We start from the raw sequence: 24,003 nt of genomic DNA on the forward strand, positions 1-24,003 counted from the left end.
CTAGCAATGGCCATCCCCTAAATGCCCTGGTGTGTTACATTATAGCCTGAATTCCCCCGACAGGTGCCCAGCTATGGCCAACAATTTGTTGTTATTTTCTTTTTTTGGAAACTCCCTAGGTCTCCAAGTCCAATAAAGTATTTGTTATGCTGTTTTTAAATACAGTACTGTGCAAAAGTTTTAGGCACCCCTTAGATTTATGTTTTAGCAATGTTGACCATATATGTTGATTTCTCATTGTCTTAGAATTCAACCAGAAGATAGAGGGAATATAAAAAACAGGTTCAGGTTCTAGTTTTCTGCATCAATTCGATTGATTGTTTTTGCAGTGTTATAATGACCAATCTTGCAAGGGGGAAGCTGAAGCCAGTTGGTATGTTTTGGCTCTGACACATTGGTGTTGGGGATTGCAACACTTTGACAGGTCGAAGATCTCATTAAAAAGCTACAGCTGGAAGAGTTCATTGCTCACCTAAAGTGGAAAAACATGGCTAAAGATTTCTTTTCAAAAAGCCTTGATCAGGCATACAATGAAGAGGGTCACCAGAGATGTACAGTATGTTTCAGGTGGTTCTTCCTTTGTGCCATGCCAAAATGCTCTTGACACACGGCAGCGTCAGTTTTAGAATGTGTCACAGTCAAGCCAGCAGCTGATCTTGAGACCCCTATCATAGCTGGAGGGAGCAGCTTCTGGCAGGCAGGCATGCCTGTCAATGCCTGGGTGGAGAATGACGGATCTGTCAAGAGCTTCCCCCTTGGGTGACTGGTCATTATAACACTGCTAAAATAACAAATCCAATGGCAGCTTGAGACTGAAATTGGACTGGTATCAGAACAATAAAGTTTTATGTGTATTCAAATATACTGTGTATTTCTTTTGTTCTCTGGTCATTTTCTAATTAAGAGTGAGAGTGAGAAATAAAATAGAAAGAAACAATATGGACCTTATGGCATTACTGAAGCAAAACATGAAAGGTGACTTTCACACACACACACATACAGGGGTGTAGTGCTAAAATAAGAGGTGGGCAAACTATGAATTATTGATCACAGTGAGGTGGACTGCACCATGTGGTATCGGATATATATATATATATGCCATAGTCAGGATACACATAGTAATTATCTTGTTTCTCTGAAGAATACACTATCCTGGTCAATTAGTTTGTTGATAAATGCCAATAAAGAACAAAAATGTCATGTTGCATGCGTTAACTATTATAAACAGTCACGGTGTCTAGGGTTTAGCCCATAGACTGTAAAAATTAGGTTTAGCCTAGAGAGTGAACCACAGTAGGCTACAAGATGGGATGTAAAGAGTTAACATAGCAAACTCTCGCGACAGCGAGGTTTACCCGTAGAGGACTGTAGTAAAGAACTCTGGGATCGACGTCGCCCTCATTCTGATAAGTGGGTTATGTCGTGTAGCGTTAGGACAAATTCCTTCGATTGGTATTTTGTGACAGACCCATGTCAATCGCGTGTTTTTACAAATATTATTCTAATTATAGGTAGCTAAATAGATCGTTTGCGAAATGGAGGTAAATTTAGGCTCTCGATCTCCCAGAGAGGAGGGAGAGCTTGAAGATGGGGAAATTTGCGACGACGAAACTGAAGAAAAGCTGCTAACACAAGAAGGCATGAGGCCTAGAAATGCTAACTCGACACGGTGTAATCGGAAATCCAAAGGTCCGGTACGAACACTGCCTCCTATGATGGGCTCCCCAGCGCAAGATTTCCGTGTGATGATGCCCTTTAACGTTAATCGCGGACCCCACTTGCATGGCCCTTTCCCCCCTAGCCACAGACAGCAGATTGGACCTAGTGGACCAGACCGATTGTTGCCAGGGCAGGACTGCAATCCTAGTCCGCGATCCAGCTTTTGGGAACGCAGTCATCACACGTTAGGCAGACTACGAAATCGTGCTAACGTTAAAACGATAAATGAGGGACGAGGAGACTGGGCCCGTGGAGGCAGAGGAGATGGCGGTGGGGGTCTGAGGGAGAATGGCCGGCCTCCCGTGAGTCGGTACGCCTTTGGTGACAGTCAGTATGCCTTTGGGGACAGTCATTTAAATAGAAAGGTATCTCCCCAGAGAAAACGTATCCTTTGGAATTTCAGTTAACTGAAGTGGTTATGTCAGTAGTCTCTAGCGAATTGCTTTTCAATATTTACGGCTAACAACATTAACGTTAGACCAAATTGGTCAGTTAGCTTGCTAGCTGTCTAATTTGCTAATGCTAACATGTTAGAGAACAATGTATTTTATGTTAATCAGAAAAAATGAAAGATAATGAAGTATAAATCCTGAAATGTGTAAATGAAGCGTAAGTTTGTAGTAATACATTATGAGATTGTATGAAATATATTGTAGAGACATTTAAGTCTTCACCCTTGTTTTAGACTACACTCCCATATTGTATAACAATGCATAGGCATGTAATGTAGTAGACCTGTACGAGTAAAAGAAGATCTACTATTTGTTTTACAATGCATATATTTCTTTTTTTTTTTTAAATGTAAAACGCCTTCATCTGGTGCAATCTTGACAGTCACAATTGGTTTTGAAGTGTTTACATAAGCAGGGACATAGTTTATTATTGAATTAGTATTTCTCTTACGAGTTTTCAGTCACTCACTTACTTATCCTGAGCAATGTCCCCCAGAAAAGCCATTTGGAAGAAACCAGATAAGAAAGCAAGCTTACAGTGCACCAAAGACCGAGAATGGTGTCGAAGAGAGCTTTGAGGATTTGCTCATCAAGTACAAGGAAATCCAGCTCGAACTGGAGTGCATCCGTAAGCATACCGAAGCAGCTTCTAGTGTTACTACCTCCCCAGATGCAGAAGTAGAGACAGAGACCGCTGATGTTGAGAAGGAGACCAACACCTCAGAGCAGCCACAAGATCCCGAACAGCAACTGGAGGAAGAAAAGGAGGAGGAGAAGAAAGCCTTCCAGGCCTTCAACATCAAGCCCCTGAGACAGAAGCTACTGACACCAGCTGAGAGGGATGCCCTCAACTCCAAGGTGACCAACGAGCCAGAGAAGAAAGAGGAGGAACCCAGTGCTGTAGAAGAAACCACAACAGTCAAAGGTCAGTATTGGTGTTTGGCACATGTTTGGTTGTGACTTGCCCGCACATTTTGTCTACATATTACCTAGTGGAGTTATTTTTGGAAGTCCAAATGATGTTTTATCATTTTCTTGACACATTAAGATAACAACGAGGAATTTGGTTGAAAAAATGACAAAACACATACAATTTAAATGGAAAAACCACACATCAGTTAAGGGAATACAACTGAATTGTCTTCCCATTATATGAACAGTGTACCACCTGTAATCATTCAAGTAAATAATTCAGATATCAATTGTGTATTTGGAGCACATTGTAATCACCTCCAGTATCTCATAGTGCCAACAGTAATCTCTTAGGGTGAAATAGTATTGTCCAAAGTGGTTCAGAGGCTGTTCAATTGTGGTCAGCACATTCTGTTCCTGCTGTGTTCTCTGGCACAGTAAACATCAGCTCAGAGGAGGATGCCAGCTCCTAGTTTTGAAAAAAAAAAAGTAAATGTTCCAGAAGACCTTACTCAATTGCCATGGACTGTATAGTAAGATCTGCTTTTTTATTATTTAAAGAAGCAGAAGCAGAAGTAGAGGATGATGAAGATGACACTGAGTCAGATTTCAACATATCCTGTTTGTCCAGCGCAGAAACCTCCCTACTGAAGGTATAGTCCTCCAGAACTTTCTACAACTACACTGAATGGGGTTGTCTGACCATTTTCATATGCTTCCATATGCCCTGCAACTCAGTATTTATGCTCTCTGATTGTGTGTGTGTGCGTGCGTGCGTGCGTGCCTGCCTGTCTGGATGGGTAGAAGGGGAAGGAGAAAGGTCGGGATGAGGATGACGAGATGTCGGAGCTGCAACTGCGGCTGCTGGCCCTGGAGTCGGCCAGCAGGAAGTGGCAGCAGAAGGAGCAGCAGGTGATGAAGGAGAGCAAGGAGAAAATCAACAAGGCCAAGCCCTCGCAGAGCGCCAGCCCCCAGGAGCGCTCCAAAATGGTGACCAGGTCTAGCGCTGGCACCGCCGCCCCCACCAAGCCCCAAGAAAAGGGGAAGCCTGGTGCCGACAAGAGCAAAGCTGGCACCAAGGCGCACGCCGCAGGGAAGAAGGCCATCAGCCCTGGTAGTTGCCTAACTTAATTCACTTTCAAAACAGACTGATTGCTTGAAAATCCACAATACTCATCAGACTCAAACTCATCCATAATATTCATAATACTGATAATGATTGAAAGTCCTCTTGTTTTTGCATCCCTGTTCATAATATTGATTGAAAATCAGTTTGTTTTTACAGTCATTATTCTTAATATTGATAATATTTGAGAGATAAAACATAGTTCTACTTGACAAAAGGTTGTTGTAATGGGTGTTTGTTCTGCAGCTCTCTCTCTCTTGTGATTAACTGGGCGTGGGTTGTGCCCTCTGGGGATCGTCCAGCAGGTTCGGCGGCGAAGCAGGCATGGAGGAAGCAGCAGCTGCGGGCGTGGAAGCTACAGCAGCAGCGCGAGCAGGAGGAGCAGCAGCGCCGGCGACAGGAGGAGGAGGAGGAGCGTCGCAAGCGGGAGGAGGAGATCCGCAAGATCCGCGACCTCTCCAACCAGGACGAGCAGTACAACCGCTTCATGAAGCTCGTGGGCGGGAAGCACCACCCACGCATCAAGGTCAGACGGCTGTCTCAGACAGTGTGTCTTTGTGTCTATAACCATCAAGGCGCACCGTATTTGTCTGTTAAAGCATACTTTGTGGTAGCACACCCAGTTCAGTGCTTGAAATACAGATGTGAAAATCTGACTCTTTGTTGTTCGTCAAGCTTTCATGATACAATAATTAGTAAATACAATAAACAAAGAAATACAATTTTAGAAACAGGTTTTTGATTTTGAACCTCCATGGTTCCAAGATGAAGTCTGTTATTATGATATATTTAGTTTTCTGTCCCACTGTATTTTTATGTCTAAAGTGTATCAGAATGAGCAAGCTTACAACTCTAATTAATTACTTAAGAAGTTGCAGTGGATTATAGCTCTAAAGGTTTTTTTTCTCTCTCTCTCCAGTCTGTAGATAATGAACACAGGAAATCCCTGAGCAAACAGGGATTGGACACCTCAGGGAACCTCTACCAGTATGACAACTACGATGAAGTTGCCATGGACACAGACAGTGAGCCTGAGTCGCCAGGTGAATATCACAACCCCTAGATGCCCAGTGGACTAGAACTCAATTGTCGTGCGTGTGACATCTGTAAGCTTTCAATTAGCACCGCATGGTGACTCTGTGTAATGCACACGTTATGTCCTGTGGGAGTGATGCGATGCTGTAGAGGCAGGTTTGGAGACCTGTTGGTGTAAACAGTGACCTACCCAGTGGAGGTGGGAAGAGGGTGTAGAGTAGGCTGATGTTTGTGTCCTAACATGTGGCCTTGTTCTCCAGCCTCGTCCCCAGTGTGCGATCCCTTCCCTGCCGAGATGGCCACCTGTGTTCCTCACTTGCCTGCATTTCCCCTGCACTCGACGCCACCCGGAATGGTAGGTCTCTACAGTGTCTACAGTGGACTGTGTTAAATGTACAAGGTGATGCAGACAGAAAAATAGCCAAATGATGCTGACATGCCTCTTCTCTATTACGGGACTGGGCGCACAGTTAATTTCCCAAAGCCAGTAACTCTTGGTTGTGACGACCATTTTTTAGATTGAGCAAACCCTCAAGTTTTGGAGTTCTTTGATATATCTCTGACTTTCGTCTTGTCTCACTTTATTCAGGAACTGGGCCCACATTTCCTGGACCAGTTCAGCCTCGCCCATCCTGTGCCCCCTCCGCCTCTGCCCCCAATGCCCCCTCCGGACGAGCTGGAGCGGCCTCCCAAGCCCCCGTTTGCGGACGAGGAGGAGGAAGAGGAGATGCTACTGCGTAAAGAGCTGCTGAAATCTCTGGCCAGCAAACGAGCCGTCAAGCCAGAGGTGGGCCTCAGAGAGCAAGCGTAGCCTCCAGTGTTGGGGTTATGGAAGCATGACATTCTGTTTGCCCTTCAGTCAATCAAGACACAGTGACACAGTGTTCTGCTATTGCCAGTGGCTAACAGTTTTTTTTGCTGTTGTCATCAGTCAGTATGGTCTGTTGGTTCTGAAACATTGTGTTAATTTTCTTTATATGGACTAATTGAGGTTTTACCTACAGCCACTTGGAGCATGTTAAAATGTGCTTTGCTCTCTCGCATGTGTATGCAGGGAACTGTTCTGTCTGACGGTGTCCGTGTGACAGTGGACCTGACCCAGCAGTTCCATGTATTTTTAGTGGTGTTCCCTTATAGCCCTATGGCTGTTCTTGCAGCTGTCACGAGTTGTTTGGACCACTGACTTCTAGTGAACATGAATGCTGCGGTCCTACTGCGGGTTTTATTCCATCTATCATATCTGCCTTGACTGAACTGTGTTTCCTGAAGCTGTTGAAACTCAAGGCAACTTTTTGAGCATTGTTGCTGTGTATTGTTTCTCTGGCACGTTCCCATTGATATTTTGGACGACATTTTTTATTTTTATTTTTTTCCTGTAGAATTTTATTTGTCGTAGGCATTCACCATTGTAAGCATAGTAGGCAAATTGCCATGATCATCTAATCAAAACACATGCAAAAGGTCATGTGGTTGCCCAGCAACATTGTTCAAAAAGTTGCCTCATGTATCGAATCAGCCATTTTGCCAGAACCTAGTGGACACTGAAATTTTCAGAAGAGCATCATAGTGCTTTTGACCATTGTCCTGTACATTCAAGATGGTGTCCGATTAGTTGAAAGCAAATGCAATTTAAGCCTAGCCTTAACACTGGTGTTTTGATTTGGAATGTAGCAAGTTCAAATGTGAAAAAAAAAAACTACAATAATATTGCATTATGGCCCAGATATTGTGATTGTACGTGTTTAAGTGACAAACCTGGGTAAGTTAACTCAGAGTAAGTGGTAAATCTCCTAATAGAAGAAGCTGTTTGTCACTAAGCCACGTACTTGGAATACCCCCCAGAAGCATAGGGTTTGTTTTCCAGTAAGCACAGGATGAGGCATGATGGGAGCTGTGGGAGCAGTGGGATTTGAACATGTTGCCCTTCCTTCCACAGGAAACTGTGTTGAGTCACAGTGGGCCACCCTCTCCCCTGGTCAGACCAAGCCATTTGCTGATGGCCAGGAGCAACCTGACAGCGGTCAGCCTAAACACGGTCATCCCACCACCCCGCCACCCCAGCAGCAAGTTTGCGCGGGGCAACCTAGCACCCCGAGCCCCACTGGTGGTAGGAACTTCCACTCTTCAGTCTTTATTATGTGCTCATTACAAAGAAAGATGTTACGTTTGAAAAATGACCCAGCGACGAGATATATACTGATTTATTCATACTTTTTCTGCCATGAAATAGTTATACTCGCTAAATGATGCAGAGGCATAGTCATATATCATAATCAAAGACTGGAACTATCTGTTTTAGAAATGAACTTAACCCCCTCCTCTTCCTTAGTTGCCCAGGCACAAGGCAGTGGTGGTGCAGCTGAACGACTCGGACGACAGCGACTCCGACTTTGAAGCCAGCAATTCCCCCGCTCCCTCCCATAGCATCTTTGGAGGCCTAGAGTCCATGATTAAAGAAGCCCGCAGGACTGTTGAGGTACGGAAACGATTAAACATATACCTTTATTTTTAAATGGCCTTCTTAGCTGATGTTTGTCACTGATGATGTCAGTGTAAAATCATTCTCGCCAGCAATGGTGTCTAGCTTTGTTTTATGTTGAAGTGTTGCAGAAGCATTAATTTTTTTTTTCGCATTCAGGCAACAAAGCCTAAAGGTTATAAATCGGAGAAGGAGAACAATCCCATCCGAATGCTACCTGATGCCAAGAAACCGGAACATTTCTGGAAGGATGAGCTTGCAAGGTAACTTATTTGTGTAGTGAGGGTTTTTTGTTGTAAATAGTTCATATGCATTTCTGGTGATTCTGGATGGGTTTCATTGGTCTCCTATCTCCTGCAGTCGGGAGAAGCAGCGGATGTCCAGACTGGATGCTATGAAAGTTCCGTCTCCGGTCGGCTCTGACTCCGAACTTGATGCTGCAGGCCATGCTGCCACACTTCGGCTCGCCGAGGCAGAGGACAAGTTAGCCAAGCACCGGTAAGGAAGAAGGCTGATTTCCTGTCCTGGATTGGGAACACTCAGACCTAATCTTTTCGCCACTAACAAAATCCTACTAACACAATCAAGGTTTATTAGGCCAATTTGTTTCTTCCTTCTATCAAATAACCTGTAAAGAGCTGTGGCACAAATAGCTGCAGCGTCTGTACCACATTCGATCCAAGTGCCTATGGGGACCAGGGTTTAAAATCCAACCTGCGGTAATTTTCCGATCCCACCCCATCTCTCTCTACCCAATTACCTCCTGTCACTCTTCACTGTCCTATGTGAATATAAGTCAAAAGCCCAAGAAGGATATTAAAAATAGAAAAAGAACATTAAATGATCCATTTCACCCATTCATTTATAAATCAGTGCTGTATTCTGTACGTGTGGATGTAAGTAAGCGTTGAGTGCTTGTGCTGTGCAGGACGCAGCTGGAGAAGGACGAGGGCCTCCTGAAGCAGCTCCTGCAGCAGGAGCTAAAGAAGAAGGAGTTCCTCCGCGCTGCCGAGACCAAGGTGGTCAAGCTCCGCGAGCAGCTCCTGGCCTCTGAGAAGATTGTCAGCGCCAACCGTGTACTGCTGAAGAAACTCCAGGAGCAGGTGAGGAGCTTAAAAGGCTCATAGAGCAACTGAAGTCACAACTCTATCAAGAGCAAATTTATAGCTGTAGCCTACCTTAACAATTTATTTGTTTTTGCTCTTCACGGACAATATATTCAATATATTATTTTGTTTTAGATTGTGTCGAATACTTTCTTGCTCTTAAGTAAAAAAAGAAAGTTTGATTAAATATCAAATAACACAATATTAGCCAGATGCATGCCAGGCAGATTATGAATCTCCTGTAGCAAACCTGCACCACCAGCAGCCTGACTTCCTCAGTGACGCGTGCTGTGCTCTGTCCTCCACAGATGTTGCGCGTGCAACACCGCATCATGCTGAAGAGGCAGCAGGCTGTGAAGCTGAAGAGAGACGTGGCCCAGGCCCAGGAGTCGACACACGGTGGCACGCTGAAGCGCAAGAACGCCTCGCCGCACTACTCGGTAAGAGTCACCGCCGTTTCCTGCCTACCCCTAAATGCACCGCAGTGCTGAACTGTCAGTTTCCTGTGCTGACTAGACATTGTGGTTTATTTACTTTTTAGGGTAGGTACCTTCTGATATTGTTTTTTCACCCCTGCTAAATTTGATCTTGGAGTCTTGAATGTGGCAATTTTTACTTAAGCAAAAAACTGGTCAGCTATATTGTCAAATCGCAATGTGACAAAGGTTTGTAACATTGAGTTGTGAATGAAGTCATGACTAACCAGTGGGGTATACTACGAAGCACGTTAGACATATCTAGGCTATGTAGACATAGCGAGGCTTGACAAAGCCTTGACTCAGGGGTATACGTTAAGTGATGCTACGATAGCAGTTATGTGATATATTTGTCAAACTAGGCTTTCAGCTCCGATCTGTGTGCGTTCTCGGTGTTGGGATGACGTTGGCCAATCGTGAAACGTGGAGACGCACAAGACCGCCTCTATTTAAAAACAATTACTTCCGCATTCATGAGCGATAGCTTAATCTACACTGTCTATACACTTTTTTGTGTCTAACCTATAACATCAAATAAATCAATTGTCATCAGTTGTTGTATGGTATGCACGTCCATAGTGGGATATTTGCACGCACAGCCCTATTAAAGCGCAATCGAGATCCAAAATGTTAGTATAGGCGGAGCTCCACCTGTAAGATATATGACAGAATCCTACACGTGAGAGAACTTCGTTTTTAAGACAATTGATTGGTCAGCGGGCGGTAGATTACACAATATGAGCTATAACTTAGCACATAACCTCCTCCCGACCAGGTTTGGTTGACAGCATAAGATACCATGGTGATATAGCGACACTAAAACAGATCCACTTTCGTGTCACAGCATAGCCTGGCTTTGAGCGCAACATACCTCACTAACCCACTAATCGAGATTCGTAGTACACCCCACAGAGATTGATTCTTTGAAATAAAGATATCTTTTTTCCAAAGTTGTTGAAGCATTATGGACTCTGGAAAACTAGTGAGCCATGCAAACACCTCCAGCAGCCCGGTTATCACTGATAAACACTTGTTTTGTCAATATTGCTGGCGTTGTTGTGCTCTGAAGGCTTTTCTTTTACTCTTCATGTGGTGTCCTTCACATGGCCATATTTTGCGCAAATTAACTGGAAGGTGACCCCAAAAGTCTTCATTTAAAAACTTCCACAAAAAGTGGCAGATTATGGCATAGCGTTGCTTTGAAATTGACCATGATTGTGTTTGTCTATATTCTTAGCCTGGTAAGATCCCCCGCACCGCCTCCGAGCGCCACTTTGCTGACCTGATCGCCCAGAAGAAGTGGCTACAGAAACTGGAGTCTGAGTACGCGCTGCGGATCCAGAAGCTGAAGGAGGCGCAGGCGCTGCGACAGCAGGCCGAGCACCAGCAGCGGACTGCCCCTCCCCAGCGGCCGCCGCTCCCCGCCGGCCCCTTCCCCTTACCCCAGCCCTCCCTGCACGACCTCACTCAGGACAAGCTGGAGCTGGGCAGCGAGGACCTGGAACCCGACGACGACGAGCAGCAGCCCTCCTTCACCACGGCTTCGTCCAGCAGCCCCGTTCTGGCCTCCTCCGGTACCGCTGCTGCTGCTGCGGCCACCCCCACCACCCGCCGACGCTCCTTCCGTGACTCGGGCACCTTCACCAAGCCCAAGCTTCAGGTCCCCAAGGCCCTGCAGACGTCCACCCCTGCCAAGGAGGGCCTGGCCAAGCCTGCCAAGCCCACCAAAGGCAGTGGCGCTGGCGGCCCTGACCTGCCGGAGCTCTACCTGGGGCTCAGCGTGGAGGAGCTAAAGCAGAGGGACCAGATGGCTGCTACTCTGGAGAAGCTGCTGCAGAGCGAACTCACTGCACTAGGGGGCGCTGTGACGGAAAGGCTTCCTTGTGGAAAGGTATGAAAATGGCCATAGAGGCAGCAATCACAATATCTGGGCCATAATGCAATATTATTGTAGTTTTTTTTTTTTTCACATTTGAACTTGCTACAAGTTATGCTTTTATAAATATTGCAAAATATGCCATTAGATTATGATACTGGATCGATGTATTTCTTCCTACCTCTAAAAATCTGCTCTCTGCTATCTGTTCACCTCTGAGTACTGATAAGTAGCACATTGTGTCAAATCTGAGTGTGTCCAGTTGAATGGCCTCTATTGGTGGATTCATCTTGTCCCCTCTCCCACAGGCGATACAGGTCGATGTGGACCCGCTGACCACGCCAGCCAGCCGTGTGGAGTTGAAACCAGTTCCCTTCGGAGCATATCACAGTCCACTGTTGGCTTTCAAGTCATACAGGTCAGCCATTTCACAATTCTCTCAATGTCTGTTCCTTTCTTTCCATTGCGCAGACTGCTGATTTGAATATGTCTCACTTCCTTCCTCCTGCAGGTTCAGCCCATACTTCAGAACAAAAGAGAAGCTGTCACTCAGCTCTGTGTCCTATAGCAACGTCATTGAGCCAAAAAAGTTCTTCTGTCGCTTTGACCTTACGGGCACATGCAACGATGATGACTGTCGATGGTGAGTATGGATGTGGATGAAGACTGACCAGTGGTTTAGCTCAAGTGCCATCATGTCAGGAATTTTTTTCACTCTGGTAATATGTAAAACTTCTGACCTCATATGTGTGTGTGTGTGTGTGTGTGTGTGTCTGTCTCCAGGCAGCACATGAGGAACTGTACGTTAACTGGAAACCAGTTGTTCCAGGATATCCTTTCCTACAACCTCCCTTTGATAGGCTGTTCAGAGAACAGCAGCACAGATGAGATCAGCTTGGCCACAGGTTTGCCTCTTTACAATTCCTTCTACCACTTTACAATGCTACACTGTTCAACAATACTCATTTGCCAAAATAAACAAGATGCATGCCATGCCAGTAGTAAACACATTTAAGGTTGAATTTGATGATTGTTATTATTGTTGTTGGCATTAATATTGTTCTGTAGATATCATGCTGTTATGGTAATTGTGAATTCAGTGTTTTCTCTGTCAGATTCTGCATTCTCCCAACGTGTTTGTGTCCTTCTCTGCAGAAAAGTACATCAAAAAGCTGTTTGGCACCAACAGAGATCGCATGGGGACGGATCAGAAGGCAGTTCTGCTCATGAGCAAAGTGAATGAGAGCAAAGGCCATGGTAAGGGCTTGTGTATTAGTCTTATTAGGTATTATATGTGGACTCTTGTCTTTATATCAACAACACTGTATACAGTATTGCTGTTTTGATCTATTGATCTATTGAATCTATTGACTGAATGTAGGATGGTCTCCCTCTGGCAACCCTCTTGATAATTACCTGTGTGTTTCTGCTGTCTTGCAGTTCCTCCCTTCACCACCTGCAAGGAGAGGAGGAGTTGGAGGCCTGAGCCGCAGCGACCACCCCCGGTGGACGAGCCCTCGGACAAAGAGGAGGATCTGCTGGAGGCCCCCACTCCGAGCCAGTATGGTGAGCAAACCCAACAACGCTATCCCACCCTGCACTGAGCAAAGCATATCCTTGGACTTTCGAATCCTGACAGCGCATCACAGTGTATTGAGAGGAAGAAGTCCGGTTCAATTTTTTGAACTGTGTGACTTACCAGAGTGTCTTCTTGCAGAGGCGCGCACACAGGCCAACCTGTTGGCTCTAGACGTCTGCATCAACCCCGACGACAAGCGGTACTTTGACAGCGAGACGGACGACATCTCCAACCTGGAGACCAGCGTCTTAGAGAGCCCCAAGGATGTGCAGCTGTGGATCAAGCTGGCTTTCAAATACCTCAGTCAGAAGGAAATGTAAGTCATAGTGTGTTTTACACTTTTGCAAGCATGGCCTGGTCAGCACTAATTCTAGATCATCTTAGATTTTAGTCATATAAAATAGTACGTCATTAGTCCCTATGTATTTACTTACTTGGTAAATTAGGTTATTGTTTAGTATCATTTGAATGTACCTGAGCTAGCTTGCAAAGCCTCTCAGAAGCGTAGGATTGCACTAGAGTGGACTGGAAGTCTCATGGATGAAGCATTAGCTCCACTACCACACTTTAACGCCCCCCCCCCCCTCCCCTTTGCAGCTCTGCGACTGAGCGTCTGGACGCGGCGTTGAACACCCTGTCGCGCGCGCTGGAGGACAACCGGGCCAACCCGGAGGTGTGGAGCCACTACCTGACACTCTTCTCCCGCCGCGGCAGCAGCGAGGAGCTGCAGGAGATGTGCGAGATGGCCGTGCAGCACGCGCCCGACTACGACGTCTGGTGGACCGTACGTGTCTCTCTTGGCTTTCCTTGCAACATGCCCGTGTGTTTGGTTATTGTTTGGTTGTCGCTTGGTTGTTGTCTGGTTATAGTTTATTTGTTTCTCTCTGTCTGGATGGGTTTTTTCTCTTGTTACTGTCTCTTTCTGTGCTGCTTTCTTGGTTCCTGCTTGTATCATTTCTCTCTCCCTCTTATTCTCACATAGAGGAGATATACAGTAGCATCAGAGGCTCTCTTGCTTTGTGTGACGAAGAGGAGAAATGCCTCAAACTTCCTTTCCTCCTCTACAGTACATGAACATGGAGAGCGCATTCGAGGGGAAAGACTTTGTCTGCGGGCGCATGCTGCACTACCTGGCGCAGACAGCAGATGGCGGCAGCGAGGAGCTGCGTTCGTTCCGCCTGCTGGAGTCCCTGCTGTACCGCGTGCAGCTCAGTCTGTTCACAGGCCGACAGCAGAACGCTCTGGACATCCTACAGGTGCCCAGCCCTGTCCTTACTGAGATTATGATCCCATAGTGGATTATAAACAGGCAGATTATCAAGCCCTGAGCTCCATAATGCGGCCCAAAATATGTCAGCAATACTAAAGGCTGGATGAGGCTGGACAATTCTATGACTTGAAATCCATCTGTCATATATTGCTTTTGAAATAATACAGTAGAGGTGGTTTAAAAAATTATGTGAACAAAATGGGTGTAAGTGAGAGAGTATCATCAAATTCTCATCTGGAAAGAGGCTCTGCTTTTCATGAATGCTAAGAAGATTTTTCACATATTACTTTTGCACATTAAAATGCTATGTTTCTTACCATTCAGTCACTCAGAAATTACTATTAATAAATGGTGAATAAAACTGACTTCTCATGTCCCTGGAATAGAACGCACTGCAGTCTGACGGGGAGCAGAGTCTGGCTGCACACTTGACCGCTTCGCACCGGGCTCTGGCCTGGCTCTGCCGCATCCACACCACCGAGTTCGGACGGCTGCCCCAGGGCCTGTTCGACCCGGCCAACACCAGCCCGTCGCGGCTGGTCTGCACCAAGCCCGCGCCCCTCCCCTGGAGCTCCGTGTCCGAGCTGCGGACACCAGCCGACCAGCTCATCGGCCTGTTCCAAGGTAAAGACCCGTTACTCATTCAGACATGCACAACTCAGACATAAACAGGCATTGAAGGAGACGAGAATGGAGATTATCATCTTTGACAGGTAGCGATGGCTCACTGGGCGTTTTTTGTTCCTTTGTGCTCTTCCTCTTCCTCGTGTGTGTGTGTGTGTGTGTGTGTGTGTGTGTTCAAGTAATGCAACTGTGAAATGGATATTGAACCCCCCCACCAGTTAGAAATACTTAGCTAAGCAGCCAGACTGAGGAAACCGGAGAAGTTTGCATAGTCCCGGCAAACGGCTTTTCACTGTCAGATCATGGTTTATCTCTATCTCGTCAGCCCTGAGAAAGGCCCAGGGTCTGTTTTACCTGTGCAACCCGACACTGTGGAGATGGTCCCTTAGCATTGTGTGTTTTTTGGCAGACGCTATTAAGGGCTGCTCAGAGGAGGCCTCGCCCCACAGCGAGGAGCCATCGCCAGTGCTCTCGCTTCACGCCAACCTTGTCGCCCTCTACCGCCAACTGGACAGGTGAGTGCACCTCATGTTCATCTCCTGCTGTTTTTTATTTATTTTTTATTTTTTTTGTGAGTGGTTAGACACAAGCATTGGGGCTTCATAATACCCATGCAGATACGGTGTGAACAATTATTTTTACCAAAATGTACCAGTACGCATTTATAAAGTTGACACATTGACACAAGGCTAATGTATGCATTTTACTGATACATTATTACTACTACTACTACAACAACTAGCTTACTATGCAAATACTATTCAGTGAATCAAGGCTATCATGGATGAACTGAGATGGTTGTGGTATGAGCATGGATAGAAGGAATATAAGAAGGGGGTCATTTGATCATGGTCAACTTGTAGGAGTTGTGCTCTAATGGCGTTTGTCCTTCTGTGCTGGGCCTGCAGGCTGGACGAGGCGGCGGAGCTCTGTGAGCGTGTGCTGTCGGAGGCGCCCGACTGCTGCCCTCTTCTGGACGGCTTGGCCGAGGTGCACCTGGCGCGGGGGGAGGAGCAGCGGGCGTTGGCTGTGTGGCTCGAGGGCCTTAGGCACCGGCCGCACAGCGCCGAGCTCCTCTACCACACCTGCAAGTTCCTGCTGCACCGAGTGAGTGGCTACGCACGCGCACGCACGCGCACGCCGACTTTGTCATAACACATATACACATGCTTGTGTACACACACACACATATATATATATATATATATATATATATATATGTATGCAGTGGTGTCATGCCCATTGAAATAAAGGGGGCACGTGCTTTGTTCCTATTATGCTCCATAATAAGCCAGAGCCTATAACGACTCAAATGTATTCTTCTGGATGTATAATAAACCGTACCAAAATAGCTGAAGACCGGTCAACAACATCAGCCCTTTTCCTAAAATTGGTGTCTGTGTATGTTCCCGTAACAACTCATTGCGTAAACTCGCAATGTTTTGCTTGTGTTGAACTGTTACAGTTAACTTTAGGATACCGTTTGAACTGTTACAGTTACAGTTTAAACAGATACAGTCAATGGTGTTGAAGTGGTAAGTAGACTTGGCTAAGCAATAAAAAGTTGTGGAATTATTTGTGGTTGACCTGGAAATGTTGACTTTTGACTATGGATTTGATGTTGGCCGCGAATTCAGAGCATTACGTTAACGTTAGCCTACATGGTGTCAGTGTAACGTATCCTAGGCTAGGCTACTCTTACAAATATTACACATAGCAGTAGTATTAAGTCTCCTGGTTCAATTGTTTCCAGTTTCATGGGGTGTTCAATTTGCAAAATTGTGACTACAAAATCCAACCTAATAACATTAGGCCTACCAAGGCATCGCGTTGGATGTTTCTCCACTTGTTCTCTTCACGTATCTGGCAGCTTATCCATGTAGTGAAAAGGGATAGGGTATCCGTTCAAAATTAGCTCCTAAAGTTGTTTTATATAAATAGGATTGCTATGACCATGATGTAGAGGGCAAGAAAGTATAATAGTCTTTCTCATGTGCTCATAACTTAGGTTTTTATTAGGTCACTTGCTCATGATTATGCAGGTAGCAACTTACAAATGAGGTGGCCTATTGCTTGCCGTAATGAAAAATAGATTAGGCTACTAGTAGGCCTAGTAAAATATTCAAATATTTTGTGTTAACTTTACTCAGCACTGAAACCTATCAAACTTCTTTCAAAATCCTTCATCACATAAATTAAGATTAAAATAATTTAATTTCTGAGCACACAAATTCAGACCTCAGACCCTTTTTAATGTAAGATTGTTCTTAGGTCACATATCAATTTAAAATCATAACTGCAATGGTACTGTTTTTAAAATCATGTGTAGTAGGCCTAAGTGTAAATGTGTGTGTCTAAACATGCTTTAATGAGCTTACACTTTAATGATCTGAATTTGAGCTTACAGTTCTTTCACCAACCTATGTGTTTTACATTAACTTAGAATAGATACAAAATAGACTAGATAATACTTTAGAATAGATAATACTTTAGCTTAGTCCTCAGATAGAGGAGGGTTGCTGCTTGCTCTGTTAAGGTATTTCTGTCCCTCCCAAACAGCATTGAAATGGTATGTTTAGCAGCCAGAATTTCAAAATTTCCAGGGGGAGAAATCTCCGGCCCCCCTCTAACATAACCCCCCCCCCCCCAAAAAAAAGGCTGATTGTGCCCCCCCTGAATTTTGTCTTGTATGACCGCCCCTATATATATATATATATATATATATATATATATATATATATATATATATATATATATATATATATATACACACACACACACACACACACACAGGAAGCCCTTGGCCAAAACCTGCTTAGAGGCACAGCACCTGCAGGTTCCTGCCATAGTTAATCTCTGAACACATGCCCGTACAGATACGGACGGACACACACACAGATATGCAAACACACATATACACAGGAAGTCTTCTGTGAAAACTGAAGTATACTACGTCTGCAGTCAGGTGGGACACACAAACATCCACACGCACTTACACACACAGATGCATAGATGCATATACTGACCCAGATCAACACACTCACACCAGCAAAAAACAATGATGATCAAATATGGCCATTTTAATTAATGTACTATGCATATTTAAGCATAATATGTTTAGGTTATACTCACTGATTTTTAGGGATGGCACGGTTCAAATCCCACAGTTCGGTTAGTATCACGGTTTTAAGGTCACAGTTTTCGGTTCTGTATGGTTCTTGTTATTTTTCCTTTTAATCTTTAACACTTCAGAAATATCAACATATGAGGTATAGCTTAATTATGCATCGTTTAGGTTACAGTATTAGTATAGTTATATCATGTAATCAAGCACAAACTGAAAGAATTTGACTTGACTTTAAGCTCATCATTAAGACCATCAAGGAAAGGTGAGATTTTGATACAGAGAGTGAAGACATTGATGACTTCAAATTGCTTTTCATTTATTTGGCAAAAAAGTAGAATGTGCTATTGCCATCTACAGGGACGTCTGTGCCTTTGTAGCACAATAAGATTGACTGAAATATTACGGAATATTTTATTTCTACATATAGCGTAGCCTACCCGAGCTATGCAAGATAGCTTCTAGGCTACCACATAACATTGACAAGCCATGTAAATGCGCAATTTCTCTTTGAACACTCCTAGTTTCTCTGAACAGGGCTATTTCTCCCCTGCACACATGAGTTCGTCAGAGCCGTGCCATTGGAGGAGGGGCCGCTCCTATAGCATAGTCCTACTCCCCTTAATCATTGCAAATATAGACTTGGTTGCGATTTCCAAAGAGTTTTTGTGAGTGCTGCTTTGTTAATATTTGGGAAACTGCAAGGAAGGGGCTGAGACCGCACATTAATATTCATCAGATTTTTTTTCATGAACCGTGCCAACCCTACTAATTTAATTGTGAATCATAATCTTAATTGATGTCTTATAGTTGATATTTGGAATATTTTTTTTATTTTTTATTATTATTATTATTATTATTATTATTATTATTATTATTATTATTATTCTTTCTTTTTTTTGCAGGAGCAATCCAGTGCCATTGCCCCATTGTTTCGGGAATTCATGTTATCCATGTGTGAGCCAGATCAAACTAAACTGTGCCCAGTTGATGTACTACGGTAAGTCACCATGCCTAGGCAAACCCCAAAAGCAAGCTCCTCATATGGAAATGCTTCCTGGGGGGGTACAAGAGCCATGTCCTCTAGCCATCTGATTACGTTGCTAAAGCATTTCCTGCTCATGTTAGCACAACGCTAACATGGCTTCTCACACTTGTCATCAGCTTTAGGAAATGTACTGCTTCGTTCAGACGCGAACTTCAGACTTGTCAGTATTTACAAAAGGACTTAGTGGGAGTTGAGAAGGAAGCAAGGAGAATAGCCACACTTCCCCAACGCATGCGAGATTCTTTCACACATTTCAAAACGATGTCAACAACCACAAAAAAAAGAAAAGATAGTTCTGCCTTTCTTTCGAAAGTAAACAGCGGACACGGATCTGTAAATACAGCCATTTGTCTTCCTGCACGTTGTTTACCAGAAGGAAGCCCGAAGCCCCGAGCCGGTTGCGCGGGGAGTGATTAGGCTCGGAAGTGTCGGTGTGGGGTCAGGAGGTGGTGCGCCTGTGGTGGCTAAGGGCTGAAACAATGGCCTCTATCTGCTGGTGCGCGTGAGAACATGGCTCCTGAACCTTTGTCCCCCAAATGGGGCTCAGAACGGAGCAAGGTTAGGACTTTCCCATCGATCCAGCAGAGAATACTGATGCTGTGTGCTCTCAGCATGGAACCTATTCACTTCCGTGAAATGTGTGCTGAGCAGGTAGCTTTGAAACCTCTATTATTTGGACCGCTTTCACCCGCGTCGCCGTTGTCACTCTATCAGTGCCATCGCTATCATGTCCACTTATCGTTGCTACTTCTCCATTACCAGATCTCATCTGTAATGGGTGGCGTCTCTTTGCAGCATGAAAAGCTCATTAGTGCTGGGTGGGATGGATGTTTGCTGCAGACAGAGTAGTGATTCATGTGGGTGTGTGTGAGAGAGAGACAGAACCTGAGTTCTCCCGTTGTTCTCCTGTCTGCAGTCACCTCCTGGGGATCCCCAGAGAGGACCTCCTCCTCTTCCCCCGCGTCAAGGCCTCCCTGCAGGGGACGATTGACCAGCAGCTGCCCTACCTCAGCCTCGTCCACTGGTCAGTACACTCATACTTGTACATCGGTCATCATCAACACGCATTGCTTTATGTGACTTGTTTTGTCATTTACGGCCTGTTTTCAAACACAGCAGGATAAACAAATGAAGAAGAAATTGCAGGGTTCATTTTGAAGAGTGTGTTGCTTTTTTTTCACAGCACATGGCAGTCGGTGCATGGCGGCATTCCCGAGGCCCTGGACGCCTTTGAGAGAGCCCTCGGCACCGCCACCAAGCTGGAAGTACTGCAGAAGATCTGGCTGGAGTGAGTGTTCGACATGGGACGTGTTTGAAATAATTATTGGCATTTTTTTTGTTTTGTTTTTTTTGTCTTGGTTGATTAGCTCAACAGCCAGTAGCTTGTGGTCACACCTCCTCCATTGTGAACACACCATGATCACCTTCAGCCATGTTTTTTTTTTTTCCCCCCCTTTTTTTGTTCTTTAGGCCGTTTTAGTTGGTTTGCTAGCGTTTCTCTCAGGCCTCTAACTCTTCTCTGTTTCTCCTGTCCGTCCAGCTATCTGCTCTTTGCCAGCAGCAAGCTGATGGGTCCTCAGCCTGCCGCCCGTGACCTGAAGCTGTTTGGCGACCTGGTGCATCGCTGCCTGGTGTCGGTGCCCACGCGCCTCACCATGCCCTTCAGCTCCACCTGCTACTGGAGCTGCTTCGACTTCCACAACCAGGTAACCACCACCCCCAACCAGCGCTCAGCCACACAAGCGCTGGACGGGGGGCCCCACTGTCTCTCTAGTCTCCTTGGGTGTCCTGTCTTAACCCTGCTGGAAGATGGTGCCTTCTGATGCCCCTTGATGCTGTTGTTACCACCCCTCCCCCCTCCACCCATCCACAGGTGATTTCCTTCTACCTGGGCTGTCTGCCGCAGGCCCAGCACCTGGCCGTTCTGGAAAGGCTGAGGCAATCCATGCCCTCTAACCCGCAGCTGGCCATCAGGTACACAGACCCCACTCCCAGGCTTATTCACACACTGACCACTTCCTGTTTCAGCCTGCCCTGCGAAGCAGTCATTGCCCATTCATACTACATTGTACCAGTGTACCCAGCGCTGCACCAATGTTTGATCCCATTCATCGGTATGTCTGTATGTGGTGCAGAACATTGCATGATCGCCCGGCTACTCACCACTCCGCCACTGCTCCCTGTGTGCTATCTATCTGTCTATCTCTCTATCCCTCTATCTCTCTATCGGCTGGGGCCGGCCGGGTTGCGTTGTTTGCTGTGTCCAGACTGAGTGTTAGCCCCTGCCCCTTGTTCTTGCGTAGGTTGCTGGAGCAGGAGCGGCGCGACGGCAGCGTGGAGCATCTGCGCTTCCAGAGCAGAGGGCTGTACAGCAGCCTGCCCAACTGTCTGGCCAACTGGAAGATGTAAGTCCGAGCGCATGGCACGCACCGTACCGTACCGCACCGCACGGCACCGCACCGCTCCCCTCCCCTCCGGCATAAAAAGCGGGACGTGCCGCCAACCTACCCCCCTCATCCAGAAAGCACACACTGACATATTTTCAGGATGGTGCTGTTCGGGAAAGTGACGTCTTTAGCCTTGTGTTGGAAAACTTGTCATTTGCAGCTGGGCCTGATGGGAACCGTTCTGTGAGGTCCAACAGCATGCTTTTTACGCCTCAGTGGTGTGTGCTGGTAACTTGAGATGTAGTCTGTCATTTGGTGTTTGTGGAGTACATGGATCAGCAGTCTCATCACATAGTACCATAGCGGATTTGGATTGGGACATTTAAGGGATGTTTTTTAAACTGGACTGCAAGATTTTTTTATCAAGATCTAAAACAAGTGGAATCAAAGGCCGCCATGTACCAGTTTGAAAGGTGCTCCGCTCTTCCAGATTTTCATTTTTGTGTGTGCGAGAGAGAGAGAGAGCATTGGAAAGCTATAGTACAAAACATCTGGCATGTTTTTGTTTTTCCTGAGACGTGTCTGCATGAGCCAGTCTGCGCGTTTTGTGTTGTCTTGTGTTGTGCTGCTGTGTGTATGTGCTGATGGCCCATGTTTCGCTGTGTTTTCTGACAGAGCTATTGCTGTGGAGAGGGAGCAGAAGGGAAAAGCTGAGGTGAGCTGCCCTCAACCTGTATTCTGATACTGTGTTGCTCACTGAATGGGTCTTGATGTGCACCACTGGCACCACTGGCACTTGGTTCTGCGCTCTTTTGCTTTCTCTTCCTGTTCCATGACTGCCTTCATGTTGGTGTTGATGTGTTTGTGTTTTCCTCCACAGGATGCGGTAAGTGTTGAGAAAATGCTTGAAAGATTGGATGGGTGATTTTGTTTTGTTTTTGTTTTTTGGTTATGCAGCGTTTCTTTGAAACCTTCCATGTTTAAAAGCAAGTTAAAGTGTTCCGTGTGTGATGGGGAGTTTAGTTTGTCATGGTTTTAAGGGGGGGGTGGGGGTGGGGGAGGTGGTTTCTCTCTCTCTCTCTCTCTCTCTCTCTCTCTGTCTCTGTCTCTGTCTCTGTCTCTGTCTCTGTCTCTCTGTCTCATGTGTGTGCTGACCTGCCGTGTGCGTCCTTCATGAGACTGACTAGACACTTCCCACTGTGGTTTTCTCGTGTGCTTCTCTCTCTGTCCACCTTTAGGTGCGCCGTCTCTATCAGCAGGCCCTCCAAAAGCTGCCACTGTGCGCCACTCTGTGGAAAGATGTAATTAACCTTCTCTCGCTCTCTCTCTCTCTCTCTCTCTCTCTCTCTCTCATATACAAGCGCACACACACATAGACGCAGATGCATACTCAAGTTTGGTGGGGGAGAGACTGGCACTCACACTTTCTGACTCAAACATGCACTCGGATGGGCATAACTTATTGTGATGTGAAATACACACACAGCGCTAATTGGGCTTTGCGTGTTCACCTGCCACTCTCCGCCCCACCCCACCCCTCTCCCCCGACCCGTTTTGTTCTCTTGTCTCCTCTCCAGCGCCTGCTGTTCGAAGCTGCTGAAGGAGGTAAAACTGATACACTGAAAAAACTTGTTGACAAGTGCCAAGAGTTGGGAGTGAGTCTGACTGAGGTGCTAAGCTTAGGCCCGTGCAGAGCGGCAGGATTGGAGCACTGAACAGCCCCCCCCCACCCTCCCCCCCACACCCCCACCCTATGCTCTTTACAGCTCACGATTTTGAATACGGCCAATTAAACCCACTCACAAATTCCACCCACTCTCCATTTCCCTTGCACCCCCCTCCCCCTAAAACAATAAAGAAAATAGACAAATTAAGGCACAACAGATCGGCTGTAGGTTAGCGAGGCCTAACTTGGCCAGTTTGTCAGACCTCCCAGAGCAGTGTTGTTTTCTCGCCGGGGGCCCACGACGTGAGCGGGCGAGCGTGTGCGCGAAGGCCAGAGGGTGGCTGGAGGCTCCCAAACAGGGGAAGACTATGAACTCTCCGTGGCCTCTAAGAGCCAAACACAGGGCCTCTTTTGTCACCTTTGACATCATGTACGTAAGTATTGGAAATCTGATGACACCTGTTGCTATCCCTCCCCCCCCCAACTCCCCAACCCTCTTCACCACCACTCCCCCTACCCCCACCCTCCCTCCCTCCCCCTCCCTTCTCTGCAAATCTGTGTGTTCCTTTTTTGTTTGTACGTGTCACTTTTAATTTGGTTTTTAGTTTGTTTTGTTTTACATAGCGTTTTACCCTTTTTACCTGGGGTCAAGAGTTGTTGGACCACTGCGGCACTCCTGACTTGTGAAATTTAAGTGTTTTCAAGAGAATGGCTGTGGGGGGAAAAAGAAGCAAAAAAAAAAACCCTCTTCCCTTTCTCATCCTGCTTTTTTTTCCACCTAAAACTATAACTGTCTCCGAAGGGAGCTAGATTGACGTCATCATTTCTCGACCTGGTTTTAGTAGATTAGGAGAAAACCAACTGCATATTTTGTTGTCATACAAAGACGATGGCTGCCTTTGGAGTATTACATTTGGCTGATCATTGTGTTTCTTCGAGACTATACTGCTGAGACTGCCCAATTGGTGGTGATCTCCAACCTGCAAGGAATTGGCCCTCAAAAATGTGTCTAGACCAGGACGGTTCCAAGTAGTCTATATGTTCATGTGCAATTTTGGTTTTGTTCAAATATATATATATATATATTAAAAAAAAGAATATATATATATATATATATAAATATA

The 24,003-nt window shown here is 45.8% G+C and overlaps 1 protein-coding gene across 4 annotated transcripts; it reads left to right on the forward strand.

The window, feature by feature from the left end:
* Positions 1-1,386: 1,386 nt before the first annotated feature.
* Positions 1,387-23,963, forward strand: LOC121723728 (zinc finger C3H1 domain-containing protein). Of its 4 annotated transcripts, none has more exons than XM_042109709.1 (35): positions 1,387-2,103; positions 2,668-3,096; positions 3,642-3,736; positions 3,888-4,197; positions 4,515-4,735; positions 5,129-5,252; positions 5,505-5,599; positions 5,834-6,031; positions 7,181-7,351; positions 7,574-7,720; positions 7,883-7,986; positions 8,084-8,221; positions 8,652-8,826; positions 9,138-9,269; positions 10,543-11,196; positions 11,490-11,599; positions 11,693-11,824; positions 11,965-12,086; positions 12,337-12,438; positions 12,622-12,747; positions 12,899-13,076; positions 13,358-13,544; positions 13,828-14,016; positions 14,417-14,654; positions 15,064-15,169; positions 15,563-15,761; positions 18,684-18,778; positions 19,743-19,850; positions 20,010-20,114; positions 20,367-20,532; positions 20,700-20,800; positions 21,130-21,231; positions 21,889-21,928; positions 22,452-22,514; positions 22,791-23,963. In XM_042109709.1, exons 1-35 carry the CDS (start codon positions 1,536-1,538, stop codon positions 22,926-22,928), a joined length of 6,168 nt encoding a protein of 2,055 aa, XP_041965643.1. In that variant the 5' UTR covers positions 1,387-1,535; the 3' UTR covers positions 22,929-23,963. The 4 variants fall into 4 exon arrangements, with proteins under 4 accessions (XP_041965643.1, XP_041965642.1, XP_041965644.1 ...); XM_042109708.1 differs by having other exon boundaries at positions 3,645-3,736; positions 4,512-4,735; XM_042109710.1 differs by having other exon boundaries at positions 3,648-3,736; positions 4,512-4,735.
* Positions 23,964-24,003: the final 40 nt, after the last annotated feature.

The sequence above is a fragment of the Alosa sapidissima genome, chromosome 11 (genome assembly GCF_018492685.1).
Source record: "Alosa sapidissima isolate fAloSap1 chromosome 11, fAloSap1.pri, whole genome shotgun sequence".
In the NCBI taxonomy this organism is placed as follows: Eukaryota; Metazoa; Chordata; class Actinopteri; order Clupeiformes; family Clupeidae; genus Alosa; species Alosa sapidissima.